This window comes from Colias croceus, chromosome 4 (genome assembly GCF_905220415.1).
Source record: "Colias croceus chromosome 4, ilColCroc2.1".
Taxonomy (NCBI): domain Eukaryota; kingdom Metazoa; phylum Arthropoda; class Insecta; order Lepidoptera; family Pieridae; genus Colias; species Colias croceus.
The window spans coordinates 7,278,219-7,298,943 of record NC_059540.1 but is presented as its reverse complement, the minus strand read 5'-3'; the positions used below and the strand labels follow the sequence as shown (position 1 = coordinate 7,298,943).

At 32.9% G+C, this 20,725-nt stretch overlaps 1 protein-coding gene across 1 annotated transcript in view; it reads right to left on the bottom strand.

The window, feature by feature from the left end:
- Positions 1–15,913, bottom strand: part of LOC123690925 (ecdysone-inducible protein E75) — an 81,222-nt gene extending 65,309 nt beyond the window's left edge. Inside the window, exon 1 of the mRNA XM_045635079.1 lies at positions 15,631–15,913. Within this exon, the coding sequence (XP_045491035.1) occupies positions 15,631–15,898 (268 nt within the window). The 5' untranslated portion in view covers positions 15,899–15,913. The remainder of the gene's footprint in view (positions 1–15,630) is intronic.
- Between the last annotated feature and the right edge of the window lie 4,812 nt (positions 15,914–20,725).

Sequence of the window (20,725 nt, the reverse complement as noted above, 5' to 3'; positions counted from 1 at the left end):
TCAATTCAAAAATAAAATGTAAATATAATAAAAATAACCTAATGTCTATCTGTCCTTGCTATTGAATCGCTTAACTAATTCCAATAAGACAAAAAAAACCAATACTGGAATTCGTCGACGTTGCTAACAAGCAATTGTTCTTAAATATTTAATTGACAGTAAGCTTATGTGAAGGTTTGTTGTTTGTTGTTATGCTTGTCTCGGTTACAAATGAATAGACGCCTCACATCAATCACAAAGGCTTATTAGATGGAAATGGCCTATTGTTAGTAGTTCATGGGACTAGTCTATTTAACGTACTTTCAGTATATTGTTTCCTTGTAACTGAACCTGCACTAAGGCATTCACATCCGATAGACCCTACATAGATTTATAAAATTTCAATAAATTCAGCGTATATTTGAACAAAGATAAGATCTTTTATTACAAGAATTTTCGTTAAAATTTTGGCTGAAGTTTTTTTTAATGCTATTCATTATTAAATCTTTTTCTCATTAAACACAATTGACATAACGACTCTACATTGTATAATGACTGCAATTAAATGGTATAACCCTGAATGAAGTCCAGCTGTACGCTGTTTACACGTACAGTAATACTCAGCAAATACCTCTCAGAGACTTCCTTTTTGTTCGTCACTCTAAAGATCCCTTCCAGACAAGAGCATTCATTTCACCCTGAATGTACTATCCGTCTACATAAAGAAAAAGTAATACAAAAACTGCGTCTGATGCGACGAGGGTCCTCAGACGGTTGTATGTATATCTATAAGTATGTCTGTGCAGTGAGTGGGTGAGCAGACTGCAGTCAAAGCCGGCTGAATCCCGGAAAACTACCGACCCAGTCTAGACGTGGGGGCACTTCCCCACCTCGGTCCCCGCGCCCCGATCTGCCACCCTGCCGCTTTCACCAACGACTTGCAGACATTATAAAAACGGAATGCATCGACGCTTTTGGCTAATGTCGTGTGTAACAGGAACAAAAAGTTACATGAAAAATGGGACGGCCGCGGCGCTGCGTTATACACATTTCTGCCTGTTTCACTGCGTCTACGATATACCATTATATTTATAAACATAATATGAAATATGAGTTCTATAAATTATCACACATTTTATTATTTTATGTATATTTTTTTATTATTACCCGGTTATAATCAAAACTTATTTGACACCTATGATTGAAATATATCTCTCCATTAGTCGTTCCAAGTAGGGAAATATGTGTTTACATAGGTAGAAGTACCTATACATTTTTGATTCGTGTGTGAATGTAATACCTAATTAATGTGATGTTTAATTATGAAAACAGGTCGTATCGACAGTAATTAATTAATCAATCAAAATTTATTTTATCAATCTGAACAATCTCAAAAAACCGAACATACAACCTTCATGTGCATACAATATAAACGAATGTTGTTTTTTATTGTCCTGGGAAAAATCAATCAAATATTTTTACAATAGTCTGTTCTTCCTTCCTAAGATATCAAACATATACATGAGATCGTTACAAATAAGAGGAAGCATGTACGCATCTACCACAATCATTTACCTTACCATTTACTTTAGAAAAATGATTCAGGCATTACGATTTACGCATCGCCTTGAATTAGACTGCGTGATATGCATGATTGACTGTGCTGCAGTGGGTTAGTGAGAGTGAATTACTGGGGTGGCAGGGAGTGCTGCAGACAGGGTGGGTCGGGGTGTGAGGCCAGACGGGAGGCGCTCGACGCACCTCATTTCCGCACCGACGTAACCCGACATACATACAGACATGCATTTACTCACGCCGCGTGATTACACTTTACAATGTCCGCGGCTGTAGTACACCCACGACAAAGCGACTTGACAGCCATGCGGCTTCTTACACTCCTTAAATTACAGGGGTTGTTTGTTTTGCAGGCAAATTGTTGTAACAAAATATTCAAGCGAATTTTATTTTTCGTTAGCTTTAACAGCTTGCAATTTATCTTTTACCTTTTGGTCTATTTCGCATTATTGAACACATTGATAGTCCTTATAGTCATCACATTATCGTTGATGTGAAGTTTTAATGAAACAATGGATTTCTGTCCATTAGTTCTCAGAGAGTACATTACAAAGTATAAGTACTTAAGGCGCATTGCTTCTATGGTAATTGTAATCGAGTTAGATAGCGCGTCCCTGACCGTGCGGGCCTTGGCCGCGGCCGTCGACTTTCATGCTCGCGCTGCACTCCTGATACGATGCTTTGCAATATTATAGCATCAGATATATGTCTCTCCTTTTCTAACGCCAATAAGAAAATAAAGACAAACGAGCATCGCATTCTGCATCTAAATATTGTAGCACTCTCACGCTTTAATATTGTATATGTATAATGTGAATGTATCGACAACCTAACAAGTTCTGTGTCATTAACTTATCGAACTGAATGCAACTCTAGATAGATTATTATTTTTTACTCTGCTTATATAGAGGTATAATAAGAATTATACTAATGAATATAATAGAACAAGGGCTTAATTGTTATATCATATAATTTTATACGTGTAATGTGCATTTGGTAATGAGAAAGGAGTATTATGTTTATATTTTATTTCACCGCTAGTTAATCAAAGTGTTTTGGCGATTGTGGGGTCAGTTAGAAAGTATTTTATAACTTTCATTGACACAAATGATCCTTCTAATTTTAACTATTTCACCCTGGCGAAGCATGTTCGATGGTTTAATGCTAAAGTTTGGAACTGTATCTTAATCTACATTTATTTATCGGTTCCAAGTGGACGTAATACTTCAAAGAATCGGCTACCTTAATTCCTTTATTATAGATTATAAATATATTAGATAAAACATCCAAGATGGTGCAGTAGAAGCAGCAGCGAGGTCAAGCGCCGTGCGGGTCGTCGGCCGGGTCGCGCCGCTCACACCGCAACGCATGTAATTCTGCACTAGTTAGTTGCAGCAAAAACAACCATCACTCTCGATGACTTTGATTTAATGATGTGTATCACTTTTTATATAAGTTTATTGATTACTTTAACTTAGGTTTTATATTATGTATATATATGTAAGTCGCTCAATTATGTTTCACAATAGATATCGTAGGTCTGTCACGTGTTCGAAATTATATGCCACCAATAATATAGACTAGAGTAAGTCAATAATAGAATAACACTACACAAAATCAAAATTTTAGCTTGCTGGCGAACCATGAATTACAAGTTATTGTTACCATCAATGGGGATCATGATGAAAAACCTAACCATGAACGTTTGCATTGAAAAATGCAAAGAAAAAATTGATCGAGTATTGTTGACCCCAAGTGCCCTCCGGTCACTGCATCGCAAATTATAAGAATTTGAATTAATCTTCATTTTAAAGACCGCGTATCATTCGTAAATAACATGTTACTATCAAGATCGCTTTGTAGTTAACAAAAAAAAATTATTGTATGAGAGAAAAGTGTAGGGAAAATATAGTATTAGTTTTCTAAATCTATACTGATATTATAAAGCTGAGGAGTTTGTTTGTTTGTTTGAACGCGCTAATCTCGGGAACTACTGAACCGATTTGAAAAATTCTTTCGGTGTTATATAGCTCATTTATCGAGGAAGGCTATAGGATAAAATATATCATCACGCTACGACCAACAGGAGTGGAGCCACGGGGGTGAAACCGCACGGAGCAGCTAGTTTGCATATAGAGCTAATGCGCATTTTAAATCATTTCAATGTAACATTTTAAATCATACTCTACCATTTTAATTACGTTGCAAAGTTTGAAAGAACAATAGATGTTAAAAAATTTGTATTTCTTGTAAATAGTTTTTCCAAGCGACTAAAAAAACTTCCGTCCTCGTATAGAATTTGGAATCACTGAAACATAACTCCATATAAAATGTGGACATTTTGTTGGCGCAGTATTTCAGCTGAATCACTGTTTCTAGAGGAAATTCCACTATTGATCTCTTGTATTCGTCATGGGCTCTTCCCATCCCATAAGCTTTGATAACCCTGATGTAGAACGATGACTCACTTAGCTAAGAAGGATAAAAAGAAACTTTGGTCGGAGAAAAATTACGTTTAGAATAAGATAGATGTTCTAGTTTAGTAGATACCTAGATATAAAATTATACAAAATATCTTTTATTTTTCCTGAGCATCTTAACATAATGCGATCAAGTTACTTCAGACTTAAGGATCATTTTATAAAAGAGTTTCAAAAGCTTGAAGAGAAGCTCTTTTATATTGTTATGACATACTTAATCTGAGATAATTTTTTTCTTATATTCATTAATAATTTAATCTTCACATACACAGTACGGGAAACGTGAGCTTTCCATGTGAATATTACAACAGACTTCGAAGCCAGCATGAGTATAATTATTATGACTACAAATCTTACTAAGACTTTGATATTTTTTTCTGTATCGACTAACTAATACTTTACATGATAGAAATAACTTAAAAATAAAAAATAATAAGTTAGTTTGAAGTATTTCTCCGTGTAATACAACGCCGTAGCAGTGCCGTAGCCAAGCTACGTGTGCTAGCTAGGTGCGCAGACGCAAGCGCGGCGCACAACGACGCAGGTCACTGGCACTGCCCGGCCACTGCACCCAACTAGCTTAGATACTTCTAATACTGCAGTTTTTTTTTCTATTGCCAACATTCTCAGCCCAGTCAACGGAGTTCAAACCACTTTGTGCCAAGTTATAGCAAGTTAACAACCACATTCGTTATTTTCTATGTGTTTGCGTTGAATTGAAATAGAACATGCTATTTTACATGGAAAGTTGAACCCGTTTTTTTGTAATTTAATACATTATAAGAACTATTTGCACGTACTTTGTTGGAATTTCAAATGTTAATATAGATTTCACTTCGCATTTCTGTAAAGTAGGCAAATATAAACCTAATAAGCTGGCTCTACATTGATGTTATACAGATGAAAATTTGTGATTTTTGTATATTTAGCACATTTATAATGAATACAATCATAAAGTACAGTAAGGTAAACGCAGCTATCAACGACCCATCGAAAATCTGAAGGTATTACCGACCTATAAAAGTAATTCGAAATTTAAACGTTTCCAGAACTATTCTAGCTATAGGTAGGCAAAGTTATACACGAATGTATTAATTGAGCATCGTATACTTTAACGTTAGAGTGAGTAACTGAGCAAAAAAGAGTTAAAATGCGTAAGTTACTGCGGGGTAGCGTGGAAGCAGGACGTGTCGTACTGTTCCGTTGTTCCTTCGGGTAAGTACTGTGAGTATCTTTTTAAGACATTTACAAACAAATGACATCTATACTTTAATTTATATTACTAAATGTCAATGCATTTAAGTGTCAACTTTTCATTTCTTACAACATTTTATTAATAAAAAGTAATTTTAAACCATAAAACTTAAAATTAAAATGGGACGGTGTTAGCTTCACCAGTTTAAGTCGTGGCAGGTATCAACGACCCGTAAGTCGGCAATGGCAGCAACGTAACTTTTTGTTTTATTTTCTTTTATGTTATTATATCCCACTAACACAAGTGGTTTTATGGACCAGTTTAAATCTAAGCTATGAGTCTTCATAAAAATCTATTAGCGACTAAACTTTTTTGTTTAGTGTTGTGTCTTTTAGCGTTGTCAATTTATACAAAGTTATGATATTTTCGAGGATCCCTATCGAATAGTTACAGTAGTAAATCATTGTTTTTTTTTTTTTGTTTAAACAATATGCATTTGTTCATATTATGTATGATATTAATCAATTATAATCTATTTTATAGTCTGATGGTCAAATGAATTAAAATAACCATTTTTTTATGGGTCGGTAATACAATTTAGGTTTATACTTACATACTTTAATACCGACCCATGTGGGTCGGCAATAGCAACTATAGGAAGCTATTACCGATCGAATATAGATTGTTTAGTTTCTCATCTACAAATTCAAATTCAAATTGCTTTATTTTCAGAATGTAGAATAAAGATGTTTGTATATACAGATAATATTGATCCTCAAACATTCCGCTCGTAATTGAGCGTGCAAATATATTTTTATTAATTATTACTTTTATGACATAATAGGTGCCTATTAAAAATTATATTTTTTTTAGGTTAAATTAACATAAAACATATAATTAGGTATATTTTTTTCCAGAAATATGGAGCCACGAAAGCGGCGAAAAGTATTCAGTAAAACACAACTCGCCGAAGTAATCAATCAAATAGCATAACGAAATATCCTAGAGTTTGAAATCCTTAATTTAATATATGTACATATATTAATAGTATTATGTTGATTAATTTAAAAGTTTATAATTATTTAGTTCATTACTAAAAAGTACTCATTTGTTTTATTAAAAATAACTACAATAAAAAAATACGAATATATTTGCATTTTTATTTCATTTTATTAAGATCGGTAATCATCATCATCACTAGCTTCTATACATTCCATTGCTGGAAAAAGGCTTCCTCTCACATACGATCGGGAATAGCTGCATAAAAATCGTTAATAGCTTCACAGCCGTTTTTATGGGTCGGTAATAGCAACAATCGACTAAGTCACATTGTAAATTATTTTTTACAAGATAATCCTTTATTAGAATGTATTTGCTTCAATAAAAACATTTTTTATACATAACACTAGCATATAAAATGAAATTATAAATCTTTAGAAGAACCAGTATACTTAAAAAATATGGTTGATTTTGAAATTGCCTTAGAGGGGTCGTTAATACCTGCGTTTACCCTATACGAGTGTATAGGCAAAATTTTCGTATTTGCCTCAACCCCAACCCGAGCGGAGCGAGGACGAGCGATTATTATTGTTATATAAAATTATATAGATTACTTACAACCTATACCTAACTGAAGAGCTATAATATTATTATGCGTATAACTACATATTTTGCTTTCTACAACCAATTAATGGTTAAAATTTATATGGAAATAGTACAGCTATTACAAATACATAATATTACTCAATTTGTCATTATGGTAATTGATAGTTTGAAAGTTCAATTTTCTGTATTTTTGAGCTTTTATATATTTTTAGAACTGTTAATAAAGATAGCGATATTTGATTTTCTTTCCGCTTTTGTATAGGGTTTCTAAAATTAATTCAAATTTCGATCCCGTTGTGCGGTGAGAGTGGTAATGTGAATCACTTTCGCAGCGTGTGCGCACACGCAGTGGATTCTCATCTAAAGTGCAACGCCCTGCTGAACTTCGCGCTACTAAATGGGCCATACAGCATACTGTCTTTATATAATATGCTATAAGAGTATGTGGATATCGTATATTAAATAACATACTTGCAGGTATTCGTTGCAGATTTGAAATTGTGATAATGAAAATTAAATTGACTCATGAATTTGTATGTCGTTTATCTACGTGTGAAAAATATATTACGAAACTCACACGTTTATTATTATTGAAGATATCAAACGAAACATATTATTTGATAATGCAATAACTCATTCTGCAAATCTAAATGGCTAGTAGCCGCGACATGTGTTTTTCTCGTATTAGTTGAGGGCAGTGTATAGTGTATATGAAAATGCGTTCTGAAATAGTCAAGACGGCATCTATCGCTGCGCAGCTGCTTGCGTTCGTTGCCCCTTCGGAAAGCATTAGATGTACAACGATCTCTGCAATTATTGCTGCGCCTCGCCCGGCCTGCACTAAACTTGAACTGCACGTAACGAGCCTGTGCTCACCTTCACTGCTTAGAAAGCAACATTAAATGCATCTAACACACTCTATTACGGACGCATAGCTGGTAATCGCCGTACAGTGTAATCGAGTAAAAGTGAGAGGAATATTGACTTTCAGTGAGATTTTAACGATGAAAATGCATGCACTTTTAAAATATACTTATGAATTTTTCATCAATACTTATTACAATCTTATACAATCAGGTAAATGTAAACTCTAGTTTATGTTTGTTATTCTTAGTTTTTAATTATTTTACAATTATAAAAAGCATAAGTAAATTAAATTATACCCTACTGAATTAATTAAGTAGCTTTCTCACGCTTTATATTGAATTATCTAAAGACATGATTGAATGAATACAGAACATTATACAAATATTCTTGTTATGATATCGTAATGAAATTTGTTTGTTTGTAATACATATACGAGTTCAATGGCTTATTTTAAAAACATTTCTCTCTTTTAATCACATTTACAAAATAGGGAGCTAAATAAGAGTGCAAGTGGTTATGAATAAATGAAAGGGTACAATTTAACTCAATACAATATAATCAATAAAGAAACTCGTTTTATCTTATTCTTAATAATTAAATTCATCAGTTTATCTCCTGTGGTATATAATTAAGGACAGTAACGTCTTAGAATTTTTTAAATTCTAATATATTGCCGAGATACATACAAACTACAATTTACATTCATCATGAAAAAATATTATCATATACAATAAGCACGTTTTATCGAATATAGCAAACAGTTGCAAATATATCTCTACCTTATTATGCTAACCTAGTACTCCGATGCACTAGATTACACTACTAAAGGATGGTTTAATAATGAAGAAGAGTTCATCCAGAATAATAATTAAACGTAATTTACATGAACAAAATAATAAAATTTTAAAAATTTTTACAACTTGCGTTCATCAATATTTATTATTTGCCATGAATACAGGGATTTACTTTTTTTAGTTAATCACGAAAATATGTCAGTACTCGTTCAGACTGAGTACCAGGACGTCTGAAATTGTGAGAAGATAAAACTTGGTAAGTGTATAACAGTTTGAAGCTGTGCCGAGGTGCACGTAATATGCATTTCGATAGAGTTATGACAATAGCATGAGTGCAAAAGAGACAGAAAATAATGTGAACGTGTTTGTGATAAATTAATGATTACATTGGAAACAGAGCGGCTTTATGCTTGCGCTCTTTTTATTTTACTGTATTGTAAAAGATTTCAATTATTTTTTAAATATAAAAAGTTTTATATTACATCAGACTCTACTACAAATCTTTGATTGAAATAAGAGTTCATATAATGAACACAAAAATTGTCTACATATAGTGAAGTAAACGAGTTGTGATGAAACAGTGTATTCGTATACATTTGACTTATATGTGACTGCAATGACCTGGAGCAAAAACCGTGCAATGTGAATGACGTCAGCCTCTCTTAGGACTCATGTCCATCACAAAGATCGCGTTTAATATTAATATTTATCAAACTGTTGAATTTTTTTTTTATTATATGAACATATTTCACTGAGAACTTCAGATTTTCGGTACCTATCTATTTAATAAATCTTGAGGCTAAAACAAAACCAAAATAGATTACTCAACTAAAAAGAACCCGGAGAATTTTTTTATAGCATCTGAATTTAGATATAGTATGGTAGCGTATATTAGTTTAAGCTAATTTATATTAATTGTTAATATTAGAATATTAACCTATAGGAAACATTCCAGTAACCAACTGCCTCGACCGTTACATAATAATAAATATTTTTAATTTTTTCACGTTTTCAATGGATCGCGAACCTAAATGCAACTCAGACGCAGAGTGAGCGCATCGAACTTCACTAAAGTTATGCTAGCCTGGTAATGAAGGTTCGTTTATTATACAACCCTTTACTCGTCCTAAACGAGTCCTACGCGATAAATTTTTTTTGTCACTAGCTTTCCACCCGCGGCATCACCCGCGCAGTCAAATAAATACCCTAGTTCCCGTTCCCGTGGGATTTCCGGGATAAAACCAATCCTATGTCCTTTCTTGACTATTCTCTATACCAAATTTCATGCTAATTGGTTCAGTAGTTTAGGCGTGATTGAGTAACAGACAATCAGTCAGAGTTAATTTCGCATTTATAATATTAGTATGGATTTACAATTAATTTATCTGATCTCAACAGCAAAGTATACCTAGAGATGTTTTGGTAAAGTGTGGAGAATATTCAAAAGAAATCAGTTCTGATAATACTAGTTTAAAAAAAAAACTTAATATACTTACTCAATAAATCGTTTCTTGTTTTGCAATTTAACGGATAAATAGAGAGAGGGCTCTAGGTCCCAATAATTATTGTTTATAATATGTATCACAATTTCATAATTATCTGGTTTTATTTATTGTCTTAAAAATGTGACATGCTATCACAAATTAAACAAAAACTATTTATTTAAAACATGTGAATAGTCACGTTTACATACTCGTATACGTTGACAAGAGAGAATTTTAGTAGAGTTGGTTCTTTGATATACTGTTCCTCTTGCTATTTCGGTTAGAGTCCGGGCTGGCCGCAGTGGTTGTGTTTATTAGTGCGCATCTTATCTGCACAGGAAAATATCCTTAATTTGAAGTCATTTTTTAACGCGTAATTTTTAATCTTTATCCTTAATCCATCAGACATACATTTTTTTATTGCAAGACGTTTTTTTCGTTGTTAAATAGGTGCCAGACGCAATTTTTTATTTCAAAATAATTAAAATATCATCGAAATAAGTAAAATTCAACATGAGTCCCCGTGAAGGATAAGTAATCACTGTGTTACTCCCGTACCATACGATCAGCTACTTAATTCATTTTTAAATTCTATATTCTTTGAAGGTTTTCAAAGGAGGATTATTATATAAAAGTAATCTTCCGTGATTAATCATATCATATTGATTGTGTTAGGGCCGATTTTTCAATGCTTGGATAAAACTTATTCGTCGAATAATGTATTTAAAACTACCATTTTAAAATCGTATTCTAATTGCCCGTATTTGACAGTTTACGTGACATTTTAATATTATCGTGCTACTAACTATAATGGACGGATAAGTTTTATCCAAGCATTAAAAAATCGGCCCTTAGTCTTATAATAATCACTGGTTTAGTGATAAAATAAAGACGAGAGAGCATTTGAATGCTAAGAATGAGAATAGAACATCTTATTTCCGAGTGCATCCCCACTTTGGATCGATCGACCGTGACCATAGCAACGCGCGTTCAATGCGTGGGTCAGGGGCGACGCTGTAATATATTCAATCTATGATTAAATCCAACGCTAGTAAATAAACATTAACAATAAAAATTATAAAAACTGCATATACTCGTTTGTGTGACATTCAAATCGGCATTTTCAAATGATGGCAATAAAAAGGTAAATATTACGTTTATATAAATTGTACTTTGTGCACATAGTCGATGTAATATTATGATAAAAATATCAAAGATTGTTGCATTAAAATGCATTATAGATGTCCGATAACTAAACGATCATTTTGTGATAAGTATATTTATATTGTTTTACATCTAACAATTACATAAACAAAAGGTAAATAATAATAGAATAATTTAATTTCCAAATAATCTTAAAAAAAATCAAAGTTCTGTCTACATTTCTATAAAAGTAACCAAATACATAACATAAAACTGAAACAATATATATGTATAACGATAAAATTGCATAGGTATAATGCTGATAGGTGACGTATAACGTATTTAATAGAACCAATTTCTTATCAGCGACCTTCAGCTCAACATTGCCAGTAATAACACAAGTGCATAATGTGTGCATTTTTTATTTATTTAGCGGGAAATGCATTGTTTCGCGGATTATGTGAGATAAATCTTGTTAATTTTAGGATATTTGCTAAAATACTGAATACATATCATATTTCGTTTTTTAGTTTGTCATAAAGGAATTATACTACACTGATGCTATACTGAACTTTTTTAGATTTCGAGAAGTCTGGGATTTGTTTGATTTCTTTTAGTTCTTTGTTTGCCTGGGCACAACGCAACGCAAAAAACTCACACGCTCGCCACTTCAATAAGACAACAATTGTTATAACTGATCGTTTAACCTCAGCCTTGACTGAGCTCTTGGATGTAGCTTCATGTCAATTTTATTTCCTAGATTATACACTCGTCACTCAGAGATGCCATGGCCATGAAAGTAACTGTGCTACTATGTGTATAGTGCCGGATGGGTACACTAATCTATGATTACATTGTTGATACTTTAGACTCTATTATGGTATATTATGCAGTACACTATGTAATAGTAAATATAATAACGCAATCCGGTACTTAATCGAAGACATTTCCTCGTTTTAAGTCATTAATGTTGCTTCATATATGGTAACATCAATTTATTATGTAGGTACGTATATAATATGCATTTTCCTATATGGCATAAATAGTTATAGGTCAGTTTTTTCCAATAGCATATATTATATACTATAGGTAGAATTGACCGCTAATTATCATTTTGCAACCTTGAAATATTTGCACTAACACACACACATACTATACAATATTTTAGTTATATGAGGTATTTTTATTACAGCTTATTAACATTGAAATACTGTTAGCGATATAATCAGAAAAATTACATTACGTCGAAAAACACGAAAATACTTGCGGCCATGACCTCACCTCGGTCAAATCAGTAGGAGGGTTGCTAAAAGGGGATGGTTGTGGAGGCCGGGTCAACGTTTCGAATACACACTAAAGAGTCTATATTGTGAAAGCTTAGGTATTTAAGAAAAAGTTGACGTTAGCAATTTATTAGCGTTCAACTGGTTGTTTATGTTATGAAACAATTTATGTATTGTTAGTGTTGCGAATGACGCGACGTGACCTCCGGCAAGGTTGCGAGCCGACACTTCCCTGTGTACTCAATCGTTTACTGCCATGTATTATATGATTGTTTAGATTATATAAATGTTCATGTGATACAAATACCATATACTGTGATTGACGCTCTTATTTTGTATAGTTCAATATTTAATACATTATATTTATATTGTGTAAATACGTGACTGTTTTAATTTCACATTCTGTATAATATTCCTTTACATTCGGATATTTTTAAATACATAATATGTCATGTAGGTAATAAATATTAAATATTTAATGATATAATCAATAAGCATGAAACGTGTGACAAAACAAAGAAATTGTTTGCATTTATATCTGTGCTAAAATTATGTATGCACGTCTATCTTTAATTTATTGTTTACTTCTTTAATCTTATCTGACGTATGAACTAACGTGATCTCCCACGAGGACATTAAAGGTGTATCCAAACGTCCTTGTTTTATATCAGGCGCAATTAAAGAGCCACGGAATGGGCGAACTCGATTATTTTCCTCGTATCAAGAAAACAAAGTGTGATAAAGAGATATCTAACGTTAGAGTATCAGCAGGAAGTAATTTGCTCTAGCAGAAGGTTACAGTGATAACGAATTAGAATTAACAATATGGTTCATTACTGAATCGACGTTGGCACAAAATATGACGTTCCACGAGATTAATTACATAAACTGACTTAAGCTTAATGCGAATTGCGAATCCTTAGTGCTGCGATAATCAAGTGAGTCATTATAAATAGCTGTCGATGTCGAATGCGCTGTTGACAAAAGCTTTGTTTATAAGAATTGGATGTTGGGGTCGTGCTCACCTGCGCCCGCGCCACTGACATTGCCAGATAAGATACGACTATTATTTTGTCACTGCTATCGGTCCAATGTCACAGTGACCTTAATGACACCGAATGACGCGCCATCACAATGCGATCGTCGCTCTGACCTTGCGATATTTATCTAATCTTCCGTTCGCGAAAAATTTGTTAGCATGATTACGTTTATTGTACACGTTTGGGCATAAAACTCATGGATGCGTGGGATTGGGGAAAATCATAATAATTTATTTTGTATTGTTATAATGTACACATGATGTATGTTCTGTGTGTTCTATGTAATAGAAAATCTATCAATTATTTCACAAAAGAATTACATGTGATTATAATATAACGTCAGCTGTAAAAAATAATATAATCTTGCCTTTTTTGTCGATTTTACTTAGATACGTTAATTAATAAATAATAAGTATAAAATAAGTCCTTTCAATTAAAAAAAAAACACTTAAAATACAATTACTGCATTTAACACATACCGGTTTTTTAATTCAAATAGATTTACCGCGTTTAAGACAGATTATTATGTTTTCTTGTTGATGGTATAATATAGAGCCTAATCTTGATCGCTATTTTTTAAATAATGAGATTTTAAATCGGTCTAAGTTGTTTTATAAATTCTTCAGAATTGTAGCGGAAAATATGCTTTGAATATTATCGATAGTTGCCAAAAATAAAATAAAATAATAGGAATGTTAAAATTCTCATACTGCTAAATCATCATAATCATAGGATCTATTTAATTTTATTTTGCCTTTTTTTCAACGTCTTATACGTAATAGAATTTTCCATGAACTTCGATCCTCCTCATACTATATATTATAAATATTTTTTTAAGGATTTTTGAGTGAAAAAAATTCCGATTGCGATGATTTTTACTAGGTTTAATTAGCTTTTTATTTTGCTTGTAACTAGCATGCCTCAAAAATATTTTGCATCCTTGCCTTTTTTAATATTTTCATGACCAACACTTGATGTCTTATTGTTAAAATATTATAACGACCGTTATCAATAGTATCATCGATCGATTTACAGAAAGGAAAAATTTCTCTCTTTCTTAAATGCAATAATACGGATAAAGCATACGTTACCATGAGTGGAAATACTCTTATCAATATACCCATTAAACTGATTTGTTTACGGTAATATAATAGACTAATAAAATATGTATTTATAAAAGCGACCTTCATAAGTTGTCGTCATTACCCGGAAATCACTATAGGCATAACAGTAAACGTTCTGTATAGTTTTCCGAAGCAGGAAGTACATACACGATGTTCAAGAGCCAAGATAGTCAATAAACGATCCTTACAATATAATTACTATAATTACTCAATATTTATGATGAATAGAGGTTTCACTGGTCTATTTTTTATCACGGTCATGAAATTCATTGTGTGCGCACACAAACTTTTTGTCTCCGACTAAATCGAACCCTGAACTGATTGCAACGCTTACGAATTGATCAGTCAATAGCAATAATATTTTAAACTAGCTTCCGCCCGCGACTCCGTCCGCGCGGATGTCGGTCTTCACGTGGATGGTTTATTTCTCCATTTTGAGTAGGTACCTCTGACAATAAAATCTTATAAATATCTATTGGACCCAATTCCCAAATACGGCTAGGCCTATAATAATACGCAACGTGTGTTCGCGGTTCTACGGAACAACGTCTATGGATAAAACTGAAAAATTAAGATTAATTTTTTTCTACGTATTTTTCCAGGATAAAAAGTATCCTATTTTACGCCCAGGATAATAAGGTATAATTATACTAAATTTCATCGAAATCGAACCGCTAGTTTTCACGTGATGCCTTCACATACAGACAGACAGACAGACAGACAGACAGACAAAAATTTTTTTAATCACATATTTGGGTTTGGTATCGATCCAGTAACACCCCCTGCTATTTATTTTTCCAATATTTTCAATGTACAGAATTGACCCTTCTACAGATTTATTATATGTATATACGTATAGATTTTGAATTAAAAAAAAACTTTAATCTTATTAAAATCAAATATTACATTATCATAATATCATTACTTAATTAATTGAGTTTTATCGTGATATATACGTACATGAAAACTAGAGAAAATTTGATAATGTAAATAGTTACATACATTGTTATCAATTATCATAATACATTTCTATAAAAAACGAACTTTGTTTTAAAACTTACCTAGATCAGGAATGGAGCTGGAGGGCTCTTCGAAGGGCGAAGGCTTCAGGATTCGCGGTGGCGGAGGTGGCGGCGGTGGTGGTCGCATGCACTGGATCACCGACTGCGTCGGCTGCGGCGGAGGAGCCGGCGCCGGCAGCAAGCAAGGAGCCCGGAACTCCTTGCCCGGCGGTGCCGGAAGCTCCAGCCGCCTACCGCCTCCCATCATCTCCAAATCGTAAGGATCCATAGGCTCGCGTTTCGGCGACAACTTAGGATAACACTGCATAGTTTTTTCAAGTTCAATGTTTATAAAAATTATTAAACAATTTAACGTTCAACGAAACAGTTCTAGCACGCAAGAAGCAAATCTCCAGTATCGAAGTACAGCAGTATGTTTATAAGATCGCGATCGGCACGCGTGCAGTGGGTCGGTGCGGCGCGGCGCCGCTCCACTCGCGAGACTCGTTCGCTCGCCGCGGCCAACTTTCTCTCACTGGCGTGGCGGTGCCCGTGGCTGGACGAAAGTGAATCTGCAGCGTGCCCCCGCGCCCTCACATCGCCCTGAGGTGGCCCTGCACCGCCCGCCCAGCGCCCTCGACGACGTTTTCTGCAACGCTGTTCCACCTCAACTTTAACCTTACTGTCTGACCTCTTGAGTGCAATGCTCCAGGTATCTTATTAAAATTTCATACGTATTTTAATCTCCACATACGTATAGTGAATATTTTAACAACATTAAACTGTTTTTTTTTTATTTTATTTTCTCGTGACCTAGGTATTTTTTAGATTTTCACAAAAAAAATGCAAACCTTGTATTGTATAACCTTGTAAAACTTTACATATCATTGATCATGTACAACAATGTCAGCATAACACATTTCTTACAATATTTTGCGTACACAGTATTAAATAACCTTCACATCATTTTTATTCCTTCCGTAATTCTTACAAGAAGTTAACGACGGATCTTGAACTAGTAGCGTTATATTAAACGCACGTATTAATTAAGTACCTAGGTTTTGTTACATTATATTATATTATTAAAACTGTTCTAATATTTTATTTTTAAACCTTATACTTGTTTTGATTTCAATCTTGCTATTTAAGTATATAACAATATAATTATGTTAATATTTTTTTAGTAATAAAATTTATCTTGAAAAACTCAAAGCTTAGAAATTTGAGTACTTAAATCTACATATTTGCACATTGATGTAAATTAAAAAGTGGTCTTTAAATGATTAGATTTTGTTGAGTAGGTCAAAGTAACAATTAGTAATTACATGTAAAAACGTATATTTTCTCTAAATTTAGTATCCCTAGAGAGGGCTAAAGCACGCTCATTGATAAGAACTGATAAGCATCAAAAAGATAGCTCAGCATCGGGACGTGACATAAGATATGGGATTTAAAACAATACTTACATTTAAATAAGATAGTACACGATATTTCATTTATCAAAATCTTTTAATCAGATACCTTACAATTCCCTGAATTTCTTTTTAATTGATCACGTCAGGTTTGTAGGTTATCTTATAAGACGAGATCGTTTATAATCAGTTTTTCAATTATTGCCAATATTATTTAAGGCAGTAGTGTAAGTATTGCTTTTGTTTTTAAATATTATGTAGAGGAAGGAGCAATGAAGGATGGACTGAACTTAATATTGAGCTCCTTGTTCTTCTATTAAAATTAAAAGAAAAAATAATGACATTTAACAATTCTTACTGAGACATCTCTACTACTACTAGACTTTCCAATTTTCATGTTTAATGATATTAAAACATGTTCACTATATATTTAAAAAAATATAATTTTCAGAAAATTTTCTAACATTTTCTTAAAATAATTTCAGACATCCGAAAATACGAGTGCCTTAATTAGGTATGCTCGTCGAAAATACTAGTGCTTTAAGTATTAAACTATATTTTCAGTGTTCAGGGGATGGGTGGAGGGTGGTTGGAACGGCGTGCAGTCGCGGGGCGTGATCAGGTCACTGCCACTGAAGGCTCACGGTCGAGACCAACGCTCACATCTATTTCGGCGACAGGTCTCAATGAACTTTATCTGTATTCTATTGTTTGTAATTCCATCTTTTGTCAGGTAAAATGCTGAAATGTATTCTCCGTTTCTATTATTATCTATGTAGTTTTGTGGATATTTTTTATTGAACGATCTATAATTAATGTGCAATAGAAAATTACATTTTATTAATCAATGCTAAATGTAAATTTATAAAACCATGAAAAAAACAATTGTCGATTTTAAATTTTGAAAATATTGATTTATTTGTTGTTTATTATACATCGATTCCATGATCGTTAAAAAAACGTGCTCGGTGTTTATTGATTATTGAATAATAACCATATCATGCAATAACATTCGTGTAATATCATGCGATATACCGTAGAACGAAAAATGTAGAGTTAACGCTAAACATCGATGAGAATCTCACCATAACGTGTCGATAGGTAGTTTTTGTGTATATCTATTAGAATTCGGGAGTGAAAGTCGGTTGATACGGGAAGGGCAGCAGGGCACGCGGTGTGCAAGCGGTAAGCGAGGGTGTCTACATCGGGCCGCATGCGCAACAGATACCATCTTATATGCATCTGGACGCACTTGCACCGTAACAATCACAAACAATGTTTTAAGAACATAAAAACAACCATTTTTAAAAAGAATTTTAATCACACGGTTTTATGAATAGTAAAATTGCTCCTTTTAAAAATACGATTTACATTTATATAAGACTGAGTAATGAGTATAGAGGATATCTATTAATTGTTTTGGGCTTTTTTAATTTATTGCTTTTGTTAATTTTTAAGCTATTCATGATCTATAATACCATAATATCACGGCAATAAATATTTTTTGTACCATATTATAACGTATGCTAAAAACTAACGCAATCTTTTTTAAAAAATTTAGTATAATAATGAAAACACTAACACGCAAAAGCTTTTTTATTGCTTAATTCGTAACATTTGACCCATATACATAAATTTAAATTCTTAACCATGAACCTCTATAACAATTCTACAAAACATTTGCGTGTGAACTTGAACTTGTGACTCCTAAATATTCATGAGCTTAAGAAAAATTACTTTGTGAAATTATAATCTTGATAATAGAAGGAACGATTATAAGTTCATTTTTATATAATATTACGTTCACTTCAAATCATATGGAAAATGGGCGTTTGTTTCCACTATTATTGTGTATTATATCTGTTATTTATTATTTTAAGATTCCCTATTATGTAAAGGGTAATAAAAACATTATTATATTTATAACGGAAACGGTGTAAACGCATCCTGCATCAGTCGCCGCCGTCGCGACCTCCGCCGATCGATATTCACTGGCTAGACGTGCATTTCTTCCCCTGGATACAAATATATATTATTATTAAAAATTTAACTGCCTCGCCACTAAGCTTTTACGTGTAGGCTATAAAAAGAATGTTCTATTCAAGGTAATTGTATGTTTATTTAATATAATTCAATTTAATACAACACGTGGCCGGACGATTCTTTGATTGATCTGTCATAAAAATGGTGTAGGTACGTAGTACTATTATATATTCTGTGGTGTAGCTACATACATGGTAAATATGAGCATCTTGTATAGGTATTTCTAATAAATAGTGTCAAATAGTTAAGGTTAGGTACCTTACGTACCTTTACGTATTATAGGAGGTGTAAACAATATTCTAGGTAAAGCTTTGTTTATAAGTTAGAAGATTCTATAGAGATTGTTCCATTGAATTCAATTGAATGTTTTTTTATATATATTAATCAAATTAATAAAATAAATGCGATCTGCACGATTCATTTCTTTATCTGTCAGAAAAAGCGCTATGCATTCATCATTAATATGAGCTTTAAAGCTCATTATTTTTATAAATAGTGCCGGATAGTTTTAGAATATCCTAGGAGGTGTAAATAATCTTCCAGATGTAGCTTTGTCTATAAGTAAGAGGATGATATAATCATTATTTATACTAGGTTATTTTTACGATATTATATTTGCAATATGCAAATTAAAACTTAATTATTCAAAGTTAATTAATGTTCATTTTACATTTGATCAGTTCATAATTGTTTTCACTTAAAGTAATTTTGAAAAATTCTTCACGTTACGCTCATAAAGCAGTAAACGTTGCATTTCAGACCGAAGCCAATTAATTTCACATTTTTACAATATATTGTACGTTAATGTACCAAAAGCATTTGCTCATAGCTGCTAACAATAAACCTAGTTCATTGTATGGATTCATTTGAACCAAGAATATAGATCGAGAGTGTCTCGACCCTGCAAGCCTTGAAGACTGCAGTAGTGGAATGCCCTTGCAAGGGTATCTCAATGTCGGACTTTAGGTGCCAGTCGTCGCCCTCTATACCCCCGCCGCCCCCGCGCACCGCGCCCTGCAACTAAACTCTTTTAACTGGATGCAACTGAGTAAATAAACCATTCAGGTTGACCGTAAATTGTTGCACGATGCAGATGTTATCTTCGTTCTTCAACTAGCTACAACAAATACCTTAATTACTCCCATTACGAAATCTTACCTACACTGATTACTAGCAGACCAAACTGAGTAACGCTGTTCTACCTAATTATTACCTACGGTAGACCTATACTGAAAATTAAACACAAACATTTATTTATTCAGCTAGACTTCATTTGGAAACAATTTTGAATCATCAAAATATAGAAAAAAATATCCTCGATTCGGATCGATTCTCTACAGAGAGGAGCGGGTAAATTAGGAGTTAATTTTGAGATAGAGGGAGGACTACAAGTTACCTAACTGCTTGAACAAAATTAAAAACTATAGTTCATGGCGGTACAGAGCCATGAAGAATATAATAAAAGCTTAAAGCTCCATGGTAGAGCTGATAAGCTGTAACAAAATAGTCAGAAATTAATCATTTATGTGACATATTATAAGATATAATTGTTATATAAATCTAATTAAATAAATCTTAATAATCTCAATTTATATTTTCAGTAAGGTGTGTTCTAAAATCAAAAACGGTCATGACAAAATGTGTTTAAATGTGCTTGGTTTTTGAACGAGTTACATACTTGGAAATTTAATTTAAAGATA